Genomic DNA, 20,501 nt, shown 5'->3' on the forward strand with positions numbered 1-20,501 from the left:
ACAATCTCCAGGTCCATCTAAGTTGCTGCAACTGGCATTATTTTATTCTTTATTGTCACTGAGTAGTATTCCATTGTATAAATAGACCACAACTTCTTTATCCAGTCATCTGTTGATGGACATTTAGGTTGTTTCCACGTCGTGGCTATTATAAATAGTGCTGCTCTGAATGTTTGGGTGCATGTATTTTTTTCAAATTAGATTTTCCTCTGGAAATATGCCCAGGGATGGGATTGCTGGATCATATGGTAAGTCTACTTTTAGTTTTTTGAGGAATCTCCGTATTGTTTTCCATAATGGCTGCACCAAACTACATTCCCACCAACAGTGTAGAAGGGTTCCCTTTTCTCTACACCCTCTCCAAAATTTGTCATTTGTGCACTTTTTAATGATGGCCATTCTGACTGGTATGAGGTGATACCTCAGTGTAGTTTTGATTTGATCTCTGATAATTAACGATATTGAACATTTTTTCATTTGCCTATTGGCCACTTGTATGTCTTCACTGGAGAAATGTTTGTTTAGGTCTTCTGCCCATTTTTGGATTGGGTTTGTTTTTTTTTTTGTTTTGTTTTGTTTTGTTGTTGTTACTGAGTTGTATGATCTGTTTCATATTCTGGAAATTAAACCCTTGTCAATCATATCATTTGCAAATATTTTCTCCAATTCTGTAGGTTGTCTTCTCGTTTTGTTTATAGTTTCCTTTGCTGTGCAAAAGCTTATAAGTTTAATTAGATCTTGTATGTTTATTTTGGCTTTTATATCTATTGCCTGGGTAGACTACCCTAGGAGAACATTGCTAAGATTTATGTCAGAAAATGTTTTGCCTATGTTTCCTTCTAAGAGGTTTATAGTGTCTTGTCTTATGTTTAAATCTTCAAGCCATTTTGAGGTTATTTTTGTGTATGGTATGAGGGAGTGTTCTAACTTCAATGATTCACATGTGACTCTAGTGTCTTCATGACACTGCTGAGCCCATCCTACCTCTGAACTTTCTGTTCTTTAGGTGTTTATGCCAATTTCCTTTTTTCTATATGCTTCCATATTGCTTGTATTTCTTTTACATTTAGTGGTTATTCTTTTCATAATTCAGAAAAAAAACTTTATATTTTGACAAGCTAATACAGATGAAACAAAGATACTGAAAACTATTTAAGATGTAATATTAAATTTAAAAACTGTTACAAAGTTTTTGATTGAGATGATCTGATTTTATTTAAAAGGTGTACATAATGCTATGTATGCACAGAAAATACCTGAAGGAATGCTTGATAAGGAAATTATAATTATTTTTGATTGATTGGATTATGTGTTTTTTCTTTTTGTCACAATTTTTTTTTACCCTATAAAGATCATAGAATGATTTACATAAAGATTTAAAAGACACAAATTTAAATAAAAATTGAAGCACTTTGATTTGGTCAACAAATACTTTCAGTTTTTTTTCCTCTCAGATTTGAGTTGATAATATTTTGCAACTGTAAAAGTGAAAGAAGAGAAAAAAAAAAAAAAAACTAGAGGCAACTCCTCTTCTCCCAATTCCAATATTAAATACAGACTACACCATTTTGTTGGATTCAGGTAAAACTGGCCTCCCCTAAACCCTGCAACTCTTCCAATTACAACCCTGAAAATGTTTCCTCTTTCTTCTCATGGGGGTGAACCTTCTCAACACTGATGGTTTTGGGGTCTTAGCTGATACCAGTTTGCTCCTGCAGGGTTTTACTTCAGATCTACAGCAAATCCAGTGCTGGGTCATATTATGATCAGTAATCAATGCAAAAGATGGCTTTCCATGCCCTGCAAATGAATGCTTGATCCAAAATCGCAATGGGAAACTTGTCTTCAGCGTCTTCCCCTCTCCATTTTAGTGTTCCTCCTCATTTTTTTCTTATTCTCATTCTTAATATATGCTGTATGGCAGATGAAACCATGGATAGTCACTGGTTAAATCCATTTCACCTGTAACCAAATCAAAGTCATTTTAATTGTTACTGCAAAAGACTTGCATGTCCTTCAAGCAGGACATAGCTTAAACAATAAGATGTTTGCTCGAGTTGTTTTCTAGGAACTTGGTATCAGCTGTGTCTGGTGTGATCTGAGCCTGTAAAGACTGGATAGGACCACTGATCCTTCAAGTGGGCATGCGTGAGTTTCCACTGGAAGACCTTTTAAAAGTTCAGAGGCCAGTGGCTGAGTTATGCCTGAGCAGAATGTGGATTATCACACCTATTTCCAATCCCGTTGCCTTCAGCGAGGTGGCTCCAAGATTCGTCTGTCTTGTGACTAATCCTCTCTTTGCTGCAAACCTCCATGTCTCAGCGTCTGGGTATTCTGATCTGGTAACACAAGTATTTGATATACATTAAATATTCTAATCCAATAACACAGGTATTTGATATACATTAAATCATTTAATTCTCACAAGAAAAGCATGGTATCACTAAGACAGTTTTACAGATAAGTTTTTTTTTTTTTGGAGGTTAGGGGGAGGTAATTAGGTTTACTTACTTATTTATTTTTTGATGGAGGTGCTGGGGATTGAACCCAGGACTTCGTGCATGCTAGGCATGCACTCTACCACTGAGCTATACCCTCCCCACTACAGTTAAGTCTTGAAGCAGCGGTTCTCATCCTTGGCATTATTAGTATTCGGCACCAGATAATTCTTGTTCTGGGCTGTCCTGTGCACTGTAGGCTGGTGAGCAGCAGCCCTGACCTTAACCCACTGGATGTCAGTAGCATCCCACTCTCCTCCCACAGTGTTGGGACAATCAGAAATATCTCCAGACATTGCCAAATACTCCCTAGGGGGCAAAATTACCCTCAGCTGAGAAATACTGTCTTGGAGATTAACTTACTTCTGTCTTAGACGAAGAGTCAGACTTTAAATCCAGGTCTGAATCGAAACTTATGCTTTTAGTCATTATATGCTGCATTGTTTTCCCACCTGCACCTCTGGCATTCCTCCTCCCTGCCCCTGCCTGCTCTATACTCTTCTCCCTGCCATAACCTCAGGCTGGAACTTTCTTCTTGTCCTCATCTGGGTCTGGCAGTTCTGATCATTAATCAAGAGATAGTTGGACAGAGTTGTCCTAAAGCAGCCCCACCTCCAAAACTTAAGTTTCATACATCAACCTCTGATCACAGCCTCATGTTCGCCGCTTTATTGCTCCATCCAGGCTCTGTAGGGTCAGGACTTCATCTGCTTGTATGCTGTGGTTTGCCTGGCGCCTCCAGTATAGAAAAGAGATGCCCATATTTGGTTTTGTTTGTTTGTTTGTTTGTTGTTTTTGCTTGTTTTTTGGTGGGGGGAGGTAATTAGGTTTATTTATTTTTAGAGGAGGTACTGAGGGTTGAACCCAGGACCTTGTGCATGCTAAGCATGCGCTCTACCGCATGAGCTACACCCTCTCCCCGAGATGCCCATATTTGTTGACTCTCATTAAATTGAATCCCATTGTGTTTCTTCTTTCTTATTGAGAAGATCTATTTTTTTAACACTTCTTTTTTACCCCTTGTTCAGTGGACAGTTATTTACCAAATAATTACCACATGCCACCTCGTCCCTACTCTCTGAGGATGGAGGTGATTCTTCACACTTTAATGGGGGCTGGTGGTGGAAAATGGGCAGTTACTACAATAGTATAGTGCGCTATACAGGAAGAGGCTTTTTTCTTTTTCTCTTCAGACTAGATTCCAGGTGAATCATCTTCTTCCATGGGTTCTGGACCCCCACCACTCCTATCAGTAAGACACACACGTTTTGCACTGGTTCTACCAAAGTGGAGAAATGAAGTCTCCAGCTCGAGTCGGACTGTCTGCTCTTATTCTGAATCCTGAACTCTCTCATTTCCCCCACCTCTTGATCACGAGATGACCCCACCTTCCAACTGACCAGAAACTGTCTTCCCTTCTCACTCACGTGCTTACCTGTACCTGCACTCACCTGGCTTCCTTCCCACCTCCTTTAGAAGCCAAGATTTCTCCCTGTCCGTCTCATCTAGACCTTGCCCATGGAACCTTCTCCCTCCCTCTGTGTTGTCACCTTCTCCACTGCAGATAAATGGACCACATCTCTCCTGTCATAGAACAAAATCTGTCCCCAACGCCTTGTTTCTCTCCAGCTGCCAGGTCATCATCTTTCCTTTTCCGCTGCCAGTTCTTTGAAAGCGCCATGTTCATTTACTACCTACATCACCTCCCATCACCCCAACCAGACTCGGGGCCACATCAGGCCCCCAGCTGCCCTTGTTAATGCCAACATCTAAGAACCTCCTAGGGGAAAGTCAAGGTTCCATTCTTCTGCACTTGATCTCTCCACGCCATTGGCCTTTGACAAAAGTAACACTCCCCCTTTTCCAGTACAGGAACTCTACAGCTTCTGCACTTCCTGAGATTCTTAAAAAATCACAGCCATTCTGCAGAGAACAAATTGAACAATATGCTAATTTGTGAAGAGAAAGTGAGTGCTCTCGCCCTCCAGGTTTCAGTCTTCCCCTGTGAGGAAGCTTCCATGTTATCGTTTCCACCACATGAATACATACACTGGGGAGGTTCCTCCTCTTCCTCCCCTGATCTCCATTCCCCTTCTTCCTCCCTCCCTTCCTTTGGTATCTTCCTCTCACCTAATGTAACTTTCTTATTCACAGGGGTTGTTAGCAGAGAAGGCACCCGCTCTGGGTGGTCCAGTCCAGGTGAGGGGGGTGGACCTTCTCTCCTCTCTCCCCCTGCTCTTCTCTGCCCACATGACCTGTCTGAGAAAATGAGGGGAGTTCAGATGGTCCCTGCTCATCTCGTCCCTTCCCTCCTGGGGCAGCGCTGCTGTGACAGATCCGCGTGGTGTGGGAGTCTCACGTCGGTGTTAGGAGGACATTTTACTCTCACGCAGACCATGCCTTCTCCGTAAGCCACTACTCCATCCTAAAGGTGGTATTTGGCTCCAGTCTGCCCTACTCTTTGTAGTATATCTTAATTTGTTCAGAATTCAGATCAGAAAGGGGGTGAGGTGACATTTATTCAGGCATATGTCAAGGAAAAATTAATAAATCTATGAAAGAAATGGAAATTTTTACTTGAGCCAAATTTGAGGACTGTAACCTGGGAACAACCCCCCAGAAACCTGCGAGAACTGTTCTGCCCATTCAAAGTCAAAACACAGTTACGTACATTTTTTGAGACACAGGGCTGCACGTTAGATGGCACTTTATTGACAGTTTCCGTGATCCAGATCTGTAAGCACGAAGTGATGGTCATCGTGACTCCTAACAAGGTGGAGAAGGAATGTTATCTTTAAGGATTTGTCTGGCTGATGCTGGGAGAACATCACTCTTTATGGTTGAGAAGGTCTTTCTGCTGAGGAGGAGGTGTGGTCGATGCAGAATGCAGACACACAGTGCGTGGTACCAAGGAGAACGCGGGGAAAGAGGAGGCCAGAGGGCAAAGGAAAATTGTTTTATGTTTAGGTTTTTCTTGTCTTGCCCTGAAGTGTGAAATTTATACACATCTGAACTTTTAATGACTTGTCCTTTTTTTTTAATCAGTGAGGGGAGCCCTTTGCATATTAAAACAGTAGTTATTATACCTGTCCATGTACCTCATGGTGTATTGTCTTATGACTTTGTTAATGGTTTTTCTCGCTTTAGGTAAGTGTCTGATTGCTGTGTCATCAAATACGTCGGTCTCTTCTTTTTTGGCCTCTCCCACACAAAGCTTCTATCTTCTCCTAAGTTTTCCCGTAGTGTTTCCATGCTTATATGTTGACCTTTAATACATCTGAAACTTATTTTTGCACATAGTTTGAAGCAGGGGGTTCCAATTTTTTAGTTTTTTCAAGTGATTAATTATGCCAGCACTGTTTAACAACCAATATTTTCCTATCAAAGATCTTTTTCTAATACCCAAGAGGAGCCTCAAATTTGAGATACTCAACTCTTAACTGTTCCCTTTTCTGCAATCTTCAGTTAATCAGAGGTACCTCCACCTCAGTGTTTGACTTTCATATTTGCCATTGTCACCTGACTACTAGCAATTTCTCAAGTAGCCATAATGTTACCTTCCTTTCACTCCTTCAAATCCACCCTCTACGCCTTGGCTCTCAGCTCTCTGCCCCAGGAGCCTCGCTGTATGAACTACATCAGGTTCCTTTGTTCTCTGGCTTCCTACTGGATCTGGCCAAGGCGGACCTCCAGCACATGACTGGAGGGAAGGTGGAGAATTGAATTCCTAACTCCTCAGATGGGCTGCATCCTAAGCGCTCCCCCAGGAAACCTCAGAATGTAACTCTCTCCTGGGTTCTCATAGCTCCCTCTCTCTCATCCCTTTGGGTTTTGGGTGGTAACATTACTCCCCTAAGTGGTTCTCCTGAACCCTACCCATACTTTTATAACTGTCCCTTAATTAAACTCTCCTCAAATTATCTTAATTTGTACCATCTGTTTCCTGGCTGCTACAAGGGGACAATTTTTAAAAATAGATAACACAAGGGATACTTGAATATATTCTTGCTGTTTAAAAAAACTTTTTTGAACAATACCTATAAAGTGAAAATGTCTACCTTAACTTTCAGTCTCCTAATTGGAGTCCTTGCCTCAGAGGTAACTGTTGTTTTCAATTTGGCAAATATCTTTCCAGATCTTTATTGCCAGCTGCGTACAAAGAGAGGTTCTTTTTCCTTCTTCCTTTTTTTTTTTTTTTTTTTTCTGGCAGGGGACAGGTAATTAGGTTTATTTGTTTATTTATTATTTTTAGAGGAGGTAGTGGGGATTGAACCCAGGACCTCAGGCATGCTAAGCATGCGCTCTACCACTTGAGCTATACCCTCTCCCCTTAAATAGAGGTTCTTACGTATAGATTTGGGGAGCGTGTGTACACGTGTGTTTCCATAAGTGATATCATAGTGTATATATTGGTCTATGTTTTACTTTGTAAAACTGATGAGGATTTTTCCACTTCAGAACAATATAAAACCTAAAGCATTTTAAAGGGGGGGGGAGGGTATGTCTATACAGTGGGATGCCCTGGAAGACTAGACACAAGGCAGTCTTTGAAAAACGAGGGACTTTTACTTAAAAGTTGCAAGAACCCGAAACTGATTCAGCTCTTCTGTTTCATCGTGAAGTGCATCTCTGGTCAGCATCTCGGATGTGCAAGATTATGCCCCAGCATTCATAACCACTTCACTTCTAAATCAGGTCCCCCCACTATCTGGCACTCAAAGCGAAGTCTCAGTCATAGGAGGGGATCCCCATCCAGCACGTGTGTGGCTTTGAGGGGGTCCCCTTCCCCACCCCAGCACTGCTCATACTAGAAGACAGAGGGGTGCTGGTCCTCTGCCCTTGTGGGCCCCCTGCAGGGCGCTCGTCTTCTGCATGTGTCTGCCCTGTGTCCTCTCCAGGCCTGGCTCTTTCTCAACTGCTACTGACTTCTCGGGGCAGAGAAAACACTTGGCTGTGCTTCCTTGACAGGTAGGCGTGCGGGGAATTGCATCAGGCTTATTCCACCCCTTTGTGAGTCGTACTTTGCAGACATCCCGCTGAATCACGCCAGCTGGGGAGCCCTGGGAGTTCTCCTCTGATTCCCCAACATATCCATGGTCTCTCCACTTGGTCTTGGGCTAGGAGTGGGGAGAGGGACCCTACGTAGAGTGAACATATGTCCTTCTGTGCCCGTTTGCCTGGGACAGTCCTGGTTTGTGCCTGTGGTCCCAGCCTAGTTATTCCTAGCACTTTGTCTTTCTAAAGTGTCCCAGTTTGGGTTAACCGATATGGTCGGCCACCCCTACACCCAGAATCTAATTTACCTGTTTCCTTTCTAGCTCTCCTTTTTCCTTCTCTCTAACTTAGAGATTCGGTATCTCAGTTCAGCTTGGAAAACCTGACTTTCACCATCACCCCCTATTCTATCCAACCTGGTGTTCTTGGCATAAACCCGATGCTGTGACTCTTTCAAGGCCAGGCTTTTGATTCTGAAAAGCTCAGATGTTCGAGCCTCCAAGATGTATTTCCTCTGCTTCTCTGATGTAATGACCCTTCCCTGGGATATAGAATGGATGTCTCCTGGTTGGCTTTGGTAAAGGGCATTGGGTAAAAAATAAATTGCCACTAATGAGAAACATGTGGTATAGGAATCTGAAAACATAGCCTCCCCCTGAACTCATAAAGGAAGCTGACTTCTCTTAGAGGGGTTCTCTGCTATGCCTCTCCCCAGGCAGTAGACCTGGATCTAAGCTGGGCTCCCTGGGGAGGCAGTTCCACTGCAGGGACCTCGATGGGTTGCTGGCCTGGGACCGTCTAGGATGACCTCAGCCAACAGCTGGCCAGATGCCAGACCATTAGAACCTGGCAAAGGCCCCGGAGAGAGGCACACCCTAGAAAGAGGAAGACTCGAAATTATGTGAGTTTACCTGGAATTAGTTGGAATGAAGTTTCTGCCACCCAGTGCAATGGGCACACAAAATAGAAACTCAGTAGACTTGGGGAAAAATAAAGCAAGTTACATCTTTTGCATATCTGAGCTATGGCCTGAGACTCAGCCCTGCTGCATGCTGGGGTTCATGTGGGGTTTATAATAGTCATAATGATGCTAGGAATATTTATTGATGGCTTACTATGTACCAAGCTCTGTTCCAAGGGCTTTACCTGTGATTTTATAGATCCAATTTGCCCTATTTTACAGCAGAAAATTGAGGTGCAGAGAAAATTAAACGACTGTCTAAGGTCAAAGCATATATTGGCCCTACAGACTGATGACAAACCCTAGAATGGAATTTGAGACCAGTTACCCTAGGACATGAGGAAACTGGTGTGCGGAAGTGAGGTGAACTTCTCAGAAAATTGTTCGTTTAGAACTATTAGTGGGCTGGGGAGAAAATGCATGTTTTAAAAAAAATTCTAGAGTTTCTGAGTCTCTTCAAAATAGCTGGCAAAAAGAAACCTAGGGGTGGAAGGATGGGTAGAGCTCAGTGTAGAGTGCATGCTCAGCATGTACCAGGTCCTGGGTTCAATCCCCAGTACCTCCATTTTTTTTTTTTTAAAGAGGATTTACAAATTAAAACTACAATCAGGTATCACCTCACACTGGTCACAATGGCCATCATTAAAAAGTCCAGAAAGGATAAATGCTGGAGAGGTTGTGGAGAAAAGGGAACCCTCCTACACTGTTGTGTAGGAGAGAAAAACAAGATACAAATGAACTTATTTACAAAACAGAGACAGACTCACAGACATAGAAAACAAACTTATGGTTACCAGCGGGCAAAGGGGTTGGGAGGGATAAACTGGGAGTTGGGGATTTGCAGGTATGAACTATTATATATAAAGATAAACAACGAAGTCCTACTGTATAGTGCAGGGGACTGTATTCAATACCTTATAATGGCCAATAATGAAAAAGAATATGACAAGAAATATATTTATTTATATACGTATAAATGAATTGCTATGCTGTACACCAGAAATTAACACAACACTGTAAATGGGCTATACTTCAATTAAAAATAAATAAATAAAACAAAGCAACCCCCACCCCCACAAACACACACAAAAAGTTTTTGCTGGCATCAGAAGAAAAAAAAGCATTTAAAGGCTCTTCTGTGAATTCTGAGGTGATCTGGACTTTGGTATCTTGTAGCTCCTGGTTCCCCATCCGACCACCCAGGTGGAGGACCCTGGGCTGCCGGCAAACTGGCATCCCCTTAACCGGCCTGCCATGAATTAATTCCTGAAGCCACTGCAGACAAGCTGTGCTCTGAAGGAGGATCCCAGTTCCCAACGCCAGAGGGAGACAGCATTCCCCATCCCAAAGGGGAGGAGGTTTTCCTTTTTGTGTTGAGACAACCCCTAAAAGTTTCCGGAAGAACCAATGCCTTCTCTGCTTCTCCTGATTTTGTTTAGTGGCAAACGGAACACGGGGTGGTGGACTGTCACGTAGTATCCAAAGTGGGTATGAGGATGTCTGCGAATTGGAAGGGACCCTGAGAAGGGTGGGGGCCCCGGGGCAGCCTGCCCACTTTCCCTGCCGCACCTGCCCGCGGAGGCCCAGAGGGAACTGGGGAGGGGAGGTGGCTCGGCTGGGCTCCGGGCTGAGGAAGCCACTTGCAGCCAATGTGCCCTTTGAGGAAAGGCAGTGACTCCAAACTCGCTCATGATCACTGCCAAGTAAGTGAGGAGATTGAGAAGGGAGGCAGCAGCCTTGAGAGCCCCCATGAAGGGTGGCTTGGGAGCAGTGAAGGGAAGATGCCCTGGATGGTCCCTGGGGCTGTCTCAGTGTCCCCGCAAGGACAGGTACAGCCAAGCTCCTCCGTGTGGCTGAGAGCAGTGTGCGTGCAGCAGAAGAGCAGAGGCCCGCGAGAGGGCTCTGTAATCCAGCCAGGACACCCCGAGGACTGAGGACGCCCCAGCACAGAGGCCTCTGGGATCAGGCTTCTCCTACCGCAGATTCCAAGCCTCACCCCTCCCCTCAACTGCCAGAATTCAGATGCAGCCCCAGGAAAGGCAGGCAGGGAGCCTGAACTATTGAGAAATCATGATCTGAACTGGCCAAGATTTCACGTTTGCCACCCTGCAGAATGAGGAGTGGTGGTGGACAGTGACCGTCAGACCAAAAAAATCATTGTGATAAAAAATTTGCATTTCTTATACACTTGAGTTTAAGGCCTTAGTAATTGGTATCCATTCAATTTTAGGAAATTTACTAGAACAGACCCTTTCCTAACAAAAGGAATACCTGTGAACTTAAACCGGGAAGTCACCATTCCCTGGAAAGTGATGGAAGGTGTTCTGATTTGGCGAGGTGCCTTGTGCATTTTGGGGAGTGATGTTTGTCTTGATTTGGAGTGTGATGGGTGGAGAGGCTTGGCTCTATGGGAATGAAATTGGTGCTAGTTCCTAAGTTTTGATTGCTGTTTGTGGGCAGGAAACAAAGAAAACAGAAGTGTCTGCTTTTTTTTTTTTTGCTATTTTTTGGGGGAAGGGGCAGATAATTAGGTTTATTTATTTCAGTGGAGGCACTGGGGATTGAACCCAGAGCCTTGTGCATGCTAAGCACGTGCCGTACTACTGAGCTATACACCCCCCTCCCCGGAAGTGTCTGCTTTGGACAGAGACTCTGGGAGACCCACAGGGATGTGCAGTGTTGCCAGTGGCCCAGGTGACAGTGTGCGTGGGTGGATCCCAGCACCTCCCTGGTACCCGGAGGTATTAAAAGGGCAGTTGGCAGGGATACTGGTGATCTCATGCAAGGGCAGCGGGCAGCCTGTGGGCTTTAGGTAACAGACTGCAGTGAGGAGCCGGGAGGGAAGGGCAGGACAGCACACAGTCCATGGAAGGCGATGTTTCCAGGACTTCTGGGTATCAATGCAAGATGCTGGGACCTGGAAACGTAGGTTATATATAATAAGTGTCCTTGATACTTAAGTGTCAGAAAATCCCATCTCTTTACTTTTCTACATAAAATCAAATCTGGCTTAAAGTTCATTGGCCTGGCTAACAGGATAGCCCAGTTGGTCATTTTTGGAAGACTGTCTCCAGGTGAAAGCATTTCTCCTCCAGGTACCAAAATCTCCCAAACAGAATCTTTGAGTAAAGGAGGTAAATAATTTTGGGTAAGTCAGTAGGTGTCATTTTAACTACCACTATTTCCACCCCTTGGGTTCCTGGCCAAGTGTATTTTGGGAGTATTCCTAAGGGAGAAACAGCAATGCTGGAGAGAGCATATGTTGAATCCCTGCATGGTGTTTCTCCAGCTGGCATGGGGGCTGGCTGCCAACAGACCATGCCTCTGTTCTACCGAGCTACCTGCTTCTGGAGTTGGGAGACATAATATGATTAAGGAATCTCATGGGCATTAGCTTATGGCCTGCTTTTTCTCTGTAAAAATGAGTTCCTTAGTCAGAAGTAACATTGTGTAGGAGAACATGGTGGAGTATAAGTCATCCAGCAAGTCCGTAGAGAGCGTGCTGGCAGCAGCATGATGACAGCCAGGGAAACCAAATCCAAATCCGGAACGAGTGCCTGTTCCAAGGAGATTGGTTGCCCTTTCCCTGATGGAAAAGGTCCAGTGCAATCAACCTGCCACCTGGCAGCTGGCTCCTCCCCCAGAATCCCTCACAGCACTCAGTGGCACTGCCTGTCACTCAGTTGATCAGGTTAGAGTCCTGGGAGTCTGACATTTTTCCCATTCCTTTACACTCAGAATCCAATCTGCCAGCAGGTACTACTGTTTCTGCTTTTTAAATGGTCCCCAAATCTGATTCCTTCTCAACCACCTCCACCTCTGTCACTCTAATCCAAGCCACTGTTGCCTCACCCAGACCACTGCAATAGCATCCCAGCTAGTCAGCTTGCTTCTGATTTTTCTTGTCTGCAAACTGTTCTCCACACAACAGTGATTAAAAATTTTTTTAAATTGTGATAAAATACACATAACAAAATTTTTTACCATTTTAGGGGGAGGATATAGCTCAAGTGGTAGAGTGCATGCTTAGCATGCACGAGGTCCTGGGTTCAATCCCCAGTACCTCCTCCAAATAGAAATAAATAAATAAACCTAATTACCTCCCTTTCATAAAACTAAGCAAAAAAAAAAATTTTTTTTTTTTTTTACAATTTTGATCATTTTTAAGTGCATTTCAGTAGTGTTAAGTCTGTTCACATCTTTGTGCAAAAAATCTCCAGCCTCTTTCATCTTGCAGAATTGAAACTCTATACCCTTTAAACAACATCCCACTTCCCCATCCCCCCAGTCCCTGGAAAGCACCTTTCCTTCTCAGTGAATTGGTAACTCTATGTACCTCATACAAGTGGAGGTATATGTGCATTTGTCCTTTCGTGGCTGGCTTATTTCACTTAGCCCAATATCCTCAAGGTTCATCCATGTTAACGTGTCAGAATTTCCTTCCTGTTTCAGATTGAATAATATTGATTGTAGGTATATGCCACAATTTGTTTATCCAGAGTGATTTTTAAAAAATGTATGTTAGGCTGAGTTTGTTCAACAAATAAATGACATGGGAAATTAGACAGATCAACCAATTGTAATGGGTGGACAGTGCTTGTATACTGACCTGAACAAAACAACTCTAGAAAGATGTTTCTCAGACAATGGAGAAATTTGAACAAGAAAAAAGATTTTACTAAGGATTTTTCTAATTGTAATTTTTGGTTTTTTGTGATAAGGGTGTTGTAGCTAGGTTTTTTAAAAAATTTATCTTCTGGAGATACCTACTAAAATACCAGTATCAATGCTTTACTATGGAATTTTAAGTACTCCAGAAAATCGTGGCTATATAAGAAAAATAGATGAAATAGGTGAATTGTTAACCATTGTTTGAGTTGGATGATGCATAAATATAGGCTTATTTCTCTATTTTTGTATGTATTTGAAAAAAATGCTCATTAAAAATTTCTTAAAGTCCCCTACTAATATTATATTGCCTTCTACTTATATAATAACAGACCTAAAGGGAGACATAGACAGCAATATAATAGTAGGGAACTTTAATGTCCCACTCACATCAGTGGATAGATCATTCAGATGAAAAGTCAATAAGGAAACAGCAGCTTTCAGTGACACATTAGTTCAGATTACTTTAGGAGCTAGATACAGAACAATCCACCCAAAAGAAACAAGGTATACATTCTTAAGTGCACAAGGAGTGTTCTCCAGGATACATTGCATGATAGGCCACAAGTCTTGATAAAGTTAAGAAGATTGAAATTGTTTCAAGCACTTTTCTACTATAACGCTATGAAACTAGATATCAATTACAAGAAAACCGGAAAATTCACAAATATGTGAAGATGAAACATGTTACTGACCAACCAGTGGGTCAAGAAAGAAAAAATAAAAACCTTGAGACAAATAAAATGGAAATGCACCATGTCCTTATGGGATGTAGGAAAAGCAGTTCTAAGAAAGAAGTTCACAGTGATAAATGCCTACATCAAGAACCATGAAAAATCTCAAAGCAACCTAACTTTACACCCTAAGGAACTAGAAAAGAAGAGCAAGCAAAACCCAAAGTTAGTAGATGGAAGGAAACAACAAAGACCAGAGCAGAATAAATAGATATAAAAACACAATAGGGAAAAAAAATCAATGAAACTAAGATCTGGGTCTTTGAAAAGATAAAATTGACAAAGCTTTAGCTAGATTTACTAACAAAAAGAGGACACAAAGTCAGAAATGAAAGAGGAGACATTACAACTGATACCACAAATTTAAAGAGTCATAAGCAACTACTATGAACAATGCTACACCAACAAATTGGACCATCTAGAGGAAATGGATAACTTTCTAGAAATGTACAACCTACCAAGACTGAATCATGAAACAATACAAATTCTGAGCAGAGTGATTACTAATGAGGAAATTGAATCAATAATCAAACACCTCCTAAGGAAACAAAGCTCAGGACCAGGTGGCTTTACTGGTGACTGCTACCAAACATTCAGAGAATTAATACCAATACTTCTCAAACACGTCCCCTAAAAAAGAAGAGAGGGGAGCACTCCGAAACTCATTTTACGAGGCCAGCATTACCCTGATACCAAAACCAGACAAGGCATCACAAGAAAAGTACAAGCCAATATTCCTGGTAAAACATAGATGCAAAAATCCTCAAATATCTGCAAGCCAAATTCAACACCACATTAAAAGGATCATAAACTATGATCAAGTGGGACTTATTCTAGGAATGCAAGAATGGTTCAACATCTGTAAATCAACACTATACACCACATCAACAAAATGATGCAGAAAAGGCATCTGACAGAATTCAGCATCCATTTATGATAAAAGCTCACAACAAAGTGGGTGAGAGAAAACCTCAATATAACACAGGCCACACATGACAAGTCCACAGCTAATATACTCAACGGTGAAAAAGCTAAAAGCTTTTCCTCTAAGATCGAGAACAAGACAAGAGTGTCCACTCTTACCACTCTGATTCAACATAGTATTGAGAGTTCTAGCCAGAGCAATGAGTAAGAAAACGAATAAAAGGCATCCAAAATTGGAACAGAAAAAATAAAACTGTTACTATTTGCAGATGACATATATAGAAAATCCTAGACTTCACCAAAAAACTGTTAAAACTAGTAAATGAATTCAATAACATTGAAGGATACAAAATATGCCAAAATCAGTTAAGTTTCTATACACTAATAACAGAGAATTAAGAAAACAATCCCATTTACAATTGTATCAAAAAGAATAAAATACTTAGCAATAATTTAACAAAGGAGATGAAAGATCTGTATACTGAAAATTATAAGGCATTAATGGAAGAAACTGAAATAAATGGGAAGAAATTCATGCTCATGGATTGGAAGCATTAATATTGTTAAAATGTATACTACCTGAAGCAAACTACAAATTCAGTCCCGATCAAAGTTCCAATGATGTTTTTTACAGAAATAAAACAAACAGTCCTAAAATATGTATAGAACCACAAAAAGCCCTGAAGAGCCAAAGCAATCTTGAAAAAGAACAAAGCTGGAGGCATCATAAGCCCTAATTTCAAGCTATATTACAAAACTATAGTAATCAAAACAGTATGCATTGTCATAAAAACAGATAAACAGATCAGTGGACCAAAATAGAGAGCCTAGAAATAAACCCACACATATATGGTCAATTAAAAGAATCAAGAATGTACAATGGGGAAGGGACAGTAATTTAATAAATGATGTTAGGAAAACTAGACCCCTATCTAGTATCATACATGAACATTTGCTCAAAGTGGATTAAAGACTTGATGTAAGACCTGAAACCTTAAGCTCCTTGATACTAGTCTTGGTGATGATTTTTTGGATCTGACACCAAAAGCAAAGGTAACAAAAGCAAAAATAAACAAATGGGACTACATAAAACTTAAAAGCTTCTGCACAGCAAAGGAAGCCATCAGCAAAATGAAAAGGCAACATGAAGAATGGGAGAAGATATTTTATATCTCATAACGAGTTAATATCCAAAATATACAAAGAACTCATATAATTGGACATCTCTCCAAAATCCAATTTTAAAATGGACAGAGGGTCTAACTAGATATTTTTCCTAAAAAGACATACAGATGGCCAACATGTCCAATAAAAGGTACTCAGCACCACTAATTATCAGGGAAATGCAAATCAAACCCACAATGAGATACCACCTGACACCTGTTAGAATGGCTATGATCAAAAATAACAATACAAAAATAACAGTAACAAATTAGAAGTGTTGGTGAGGATGTGGAGAAAATGGAACCCTTGTGCGCTACTGGTGGAAATATAAATTGGTGCAGCCACTGTGGAAAATGGTATGAAGTTTCCTCAAAAAATTAGAATTAGAAGTACCGTATAACCCAGCAATTGTACTTCTGAGTATGTAACTGAAGGAAACAAAAACACCAGCTCAAAAATAAATGCACTTCTGTGTTCATTGCAGCATTATTTACAACAGCCAGGACATGGAAGAAACCTAAGTGTCTATCGATGGACGGATGGATAAAGAAATTGTGGTATATATAACAGTGGAATATTGTTCAGCCATAAGAAAGAAATTCTGCCATTTGTGACAACATGGATGGATTTTGAGGGCATTATGTTAAATAAGTCAGACAGAAAAAAGTTGTATGATCTCATATATGCATGTGTCTGTGTGTGTGTATGTATATACATATTTATACACATACATATGGAATATTAAAAAAGAAATCAAGCTCATAGATATAGAAAACAGATTAGCAGTTGCCAGAGGGTGAGGGGTGAGCAAAATGGGTAATGGGGGTCAAAAGGTACAAACTTCTGTTCTAAAATAAATCCTGGAGCTGTAGCAGGACTATAGTTAGTAATACTGTACTGTGTACATTTGAAAGTTACTAAAAGAGTAGATCCTAAAAGTTCTCATCACAAGAAAAAATATTAATGTGTGGTGATGAGTGTTAATTACTTATTGTGGTGATCATTTCACAATACATACAAATATCAAATCATGTTGTACACCTGAAATGAGTGTAATGTTTTATGTTGATTATATCTCAATTTTTAAAAGTAATTACAGAATTGTCAATGCATTAAAAAAAAAAGTGCTGATTACCATAAGGAGGTGTAAAGAATTCAGTTGTGGGAAATTTAGAGAATTCAGAAAGCAGCAATGGGAATTCAGAGAATAAATTATTTTCAGCTCTAGTAGTTAAAAATGTCCGGAGAAGGCAGTATTATTTGAGCCAGGCTTTGGGGCAAGGGTATAATTTTAACAGGATGAGAGATGGAGAGGGTTAACCTATACAACTTACAAGATATTAATAAATTTAAAGATATTTTATCTTGTAAAATATCTCATAGGAAAAATGCATGTATATGAATCATCTGAGGATGTTGTTAAAATGCAGGTTCTGGTCAGCAGGTTTTGGGTGTGAGATCTCTAATAAGCTCCCAGGTGGTGCTGATGCTGCCTGTCCACGGAGCGGGGAGTTCGGCAGTTCCAGTGCGTGGAACAGCCCAAGCAAGGGCACAAGGGCAGGGAAGTGTTATCACTACGAGCTGCAACGGAGCCCGAAACAAGAACAGTCCAGTTAATGGGGCGTGATTCTATCGTGGGGACGCTGAGCCAAACAAAGCTACAAGGCAGGTCAGATTCAAACTGTTGAGTGTTTTGAACGTCAAGTTTTAACACGTGAACTGTGTATTAGCAAGAGGGAAACACTGAAAACTGTCCAGAGGGGGAGGACCAGGATCAGAATGCAGGTTAGCAAAGTGAATCTGGCTGCGGGATGCCGGAGTCAGGGAGACCACTTAGAACCCTGCCTGCAGCACGCCACGTGAGAGGTATTAAGGGCTTATGATGGAGACTGCCAGCAAGACTGGGAAGGAAAAACTATTTTTATGTAGCAAATGGATGTTCAAAAACTGGAAGCCAGGTAAATAGATGAATCAGCAAGTAAAATATAAAACTTACCAAAGGAAGAAGGAACGGGACATGGTGGTTGACATATGACTGTAGTACGGGAGAAAGAGGATGCCTTTAACAGGAAACTGAGGGAGGGGCACTTGTTTGGGAGGAAAATATGATCCTAGCAATACCCACTGAATGTCCACTGTGTGCCGCTTATAGATTTGAAGGCTTTTTTTTTTTTTTGCTTTGTCTCATTTCATCCTTACAACAGAGGAAGGTTATGGATCAGTGGTAGAGAGCATGCTTAGCATGCATGAGGTCCTGGGTTCGATCCCCAGTACCTCCATTAAAAATATAAATAAGCAAACCTAATTACCAACCCTTCCCCACAAAACCCCAAAATACAAACAAGTACAACAAAAAAAATCCTTACAACAGTCCTATGAGAACATGCCATTTATATGCCCTATTTTAAGGATAAGGAAACTGAGGAATTAAGTAACTTGCTCAAGGTCAAACAACTGGCAAAGGGCGGAGCCAACGTTAGAATCAGGCACTCTGGGTCTAAAACACAGCTCCTAATGGATGCCCCTAGTCTCATGGTGTATTAGGTACATTTGGGGGGGCTCCTCACCCACTCCCCTTGTGTGCCTATGGGAACCGCTTCCCTGGTCACAGCTAATTGTCCAGGAAAGGAGACCTAACAGGACAGGCCATCCTCTGGCTGGCGTGAAACCTATGATCTGGTTACCTGGTGGCAAAGGTGGATTGAACGGCTGATCTATTTCCTCTCCTGAGAACTTTGAGTCAGGAAACAGACATCGATTTTGTTAAATAAGGGAAGCCCTCATCCCTGCCCCACCTGGGACTGTCCCTGTGTCCCTGCTATCTGGGGCCTGTCATTAAGTCTCCCTTTTCCTGAGGTGACTTAGTCTGTATCCTTTGGACCCAAATGATCCTGACTTCAGCTCAATAATTCACTTCATTCTAAGAATTTATCCAGATCCACCAAAGAATGAATAGAATGCTTCAGTAATGCTGGTGAGCATTAACCCTCCTGTTTTCCCCTCTGGCAATTAAAGACTATGCAGAAGTACACGGGGGGAGATGTGTGCTTTTGCAGCGTCCACAAGTGAAGGCCTAGTTATCAAGCCTCAGCTGACGCTAGCAAGGGGGGGTGTTCGGGATAGAACTGTGCTTCTGGCAAAAACAGAAATAGTCCTGAACCTGCAGGAGCTTTTCTCTTTCAAAAGAGCTGCCCAGCACCCTTCTCACTGCTGGAGCAGGGCAGGGACAGCGACACGGGAGGAAGATCGTCCATTGAGAGGGAGCTGGAGCTAACTCAAAGGGCAACATGATTTGCCAGGCAATGGGCATTTTGCAGAATATTCTAGAAGAGAGACCTCCTCAACTTTTGTGCCATTAAGAGTGGAGAGAGCTAGAGCCAAAGAAAGAAGCTGGGAGGGCAGGTGACGAGGTCTTAACCTCCATCACTGATGGCCAGCGTTGGTTCTGCTGATCCAGGTGGGCACCCTTTCCATGTCACCATAGCATATGCTTCCTTCCTCAAATGGCCTGCTTGATGAAGCAGGAGGACCTTCCGAGAGAGGAAGATACTGATTCATCAAGGGTACATAAGCATCCATGCCCCCTCCTAGAACTTTCCAGTAAACTCCAGTGGTGCCTGTGCAAAAGAGTGCGGGGTAAAGCAAGCTTCCAAGATATTAGACACGACTGATCGGAACTGACATAGCCTGCCTGTCAGAGGATAACTTGTGGACACTCAGTACTTAATCCTGAGCTTCGAGCAGTTGCTGAGAGAGAGAGAGAGAGCGAGCGAGCGAGCGAGCTGCCTATAATTAGCCGGTACTACCTTGTATGACTGCTTGTTTAGACTGTTAGAGCCTTTGTGTCTGCAAACCTCTGGAAAACCTTGAATCAGTCTTCAACTTAACTTCGATGACATTTCCTCCGGGAAACCTTCCCTGACCTTCCCAGGCACCTGTGTTTCCTCCACCGTGCTCTCATCCAGCCTCGTACATGTGTTTAGGAGAACGGTGTGTTCCTGGACCTCTCAGAGTCAGGCACTGTGTTGTGTTTATCTTTGCATCCAGGGCTTGGCACATGGTGGTTGCTGCAAGTATTTGGGCCAAAGGCATGAAAGCGTCATTACAGAAAGATGCCCTACCCCAGTGCGCTTGTCTATGTGAGACTAGAGTGAAGAAGACATCATAGTCAGGGGAGTTTGGACATTGAGGACGAACGTCAGTAAAGCTTTGATGATACCAAAGGGAGAATAGGGACTGAAAAGCCAGCTTCCTATGGACTCCAACAACAGAAAATAAGGCAGAAAATGAGTTTGAGAGACAAAGGCCCTAAGACTTCTTAGCTGAACAGAGGGACTCAACCCATCTGTGAAGATCAGATTACTATTTCATATTATTGAAGTGGCCCCTGTTAAGTGGGAGTGGGGTTGGAGAAGACATGGACACAAGGAAGCAAGTAAATAAGAATCTTGAGAATTACATCTTGAGAAAGAAATAGACCAGGAGTTTGCTGCATTTTCTGTGGAAATTATGTATTCAAATACACCAAGAGCCTTGCCTAAAAAGAGCCTTGTTCTT

General features: G+C 42.1%; 1 protein-coding gene across 1 annotated transcript in view; it reads right to left on the reverse strand.

Moving 5' to 3' along the window:
- Positions 1–281: 281 nt before the first annotated feature.
- Positions 282–20,501, reverse strand: part of LOC105071653 (kinesin-1 heavy chain) — a 46,778-nt gene continuing 26,558 nt past the window's right edge. Inside the window, 3 exon segments of the mRNA XM_074358029.1 lie at positions 282–2,339; positions 4,629–4,753; positions 5,170–5,264. Coding sequence (XP_074214130.1) covers positions 4,643–4,753; positions 5,170–5,264 — 206 coding nt within the window. The 3' untranslated portion in view covers positions 282–2,339; positions 4,629–4,642.

This window comes from Camelus bactrianus, chromosome 35 (assembly GCF_048773025.1).
Source record: "Camelus bactrianus isolate YW-2024 breed Bactrian camel chromosome 35, ASM4877302v1, whole genome shotgun sequence".
Lineage (NCBI taxonomy): Eukaryota > Metazoa > Chordata > Mammalia > Artiodactyla > Camelidae > Camelus > Camelus bactrianus.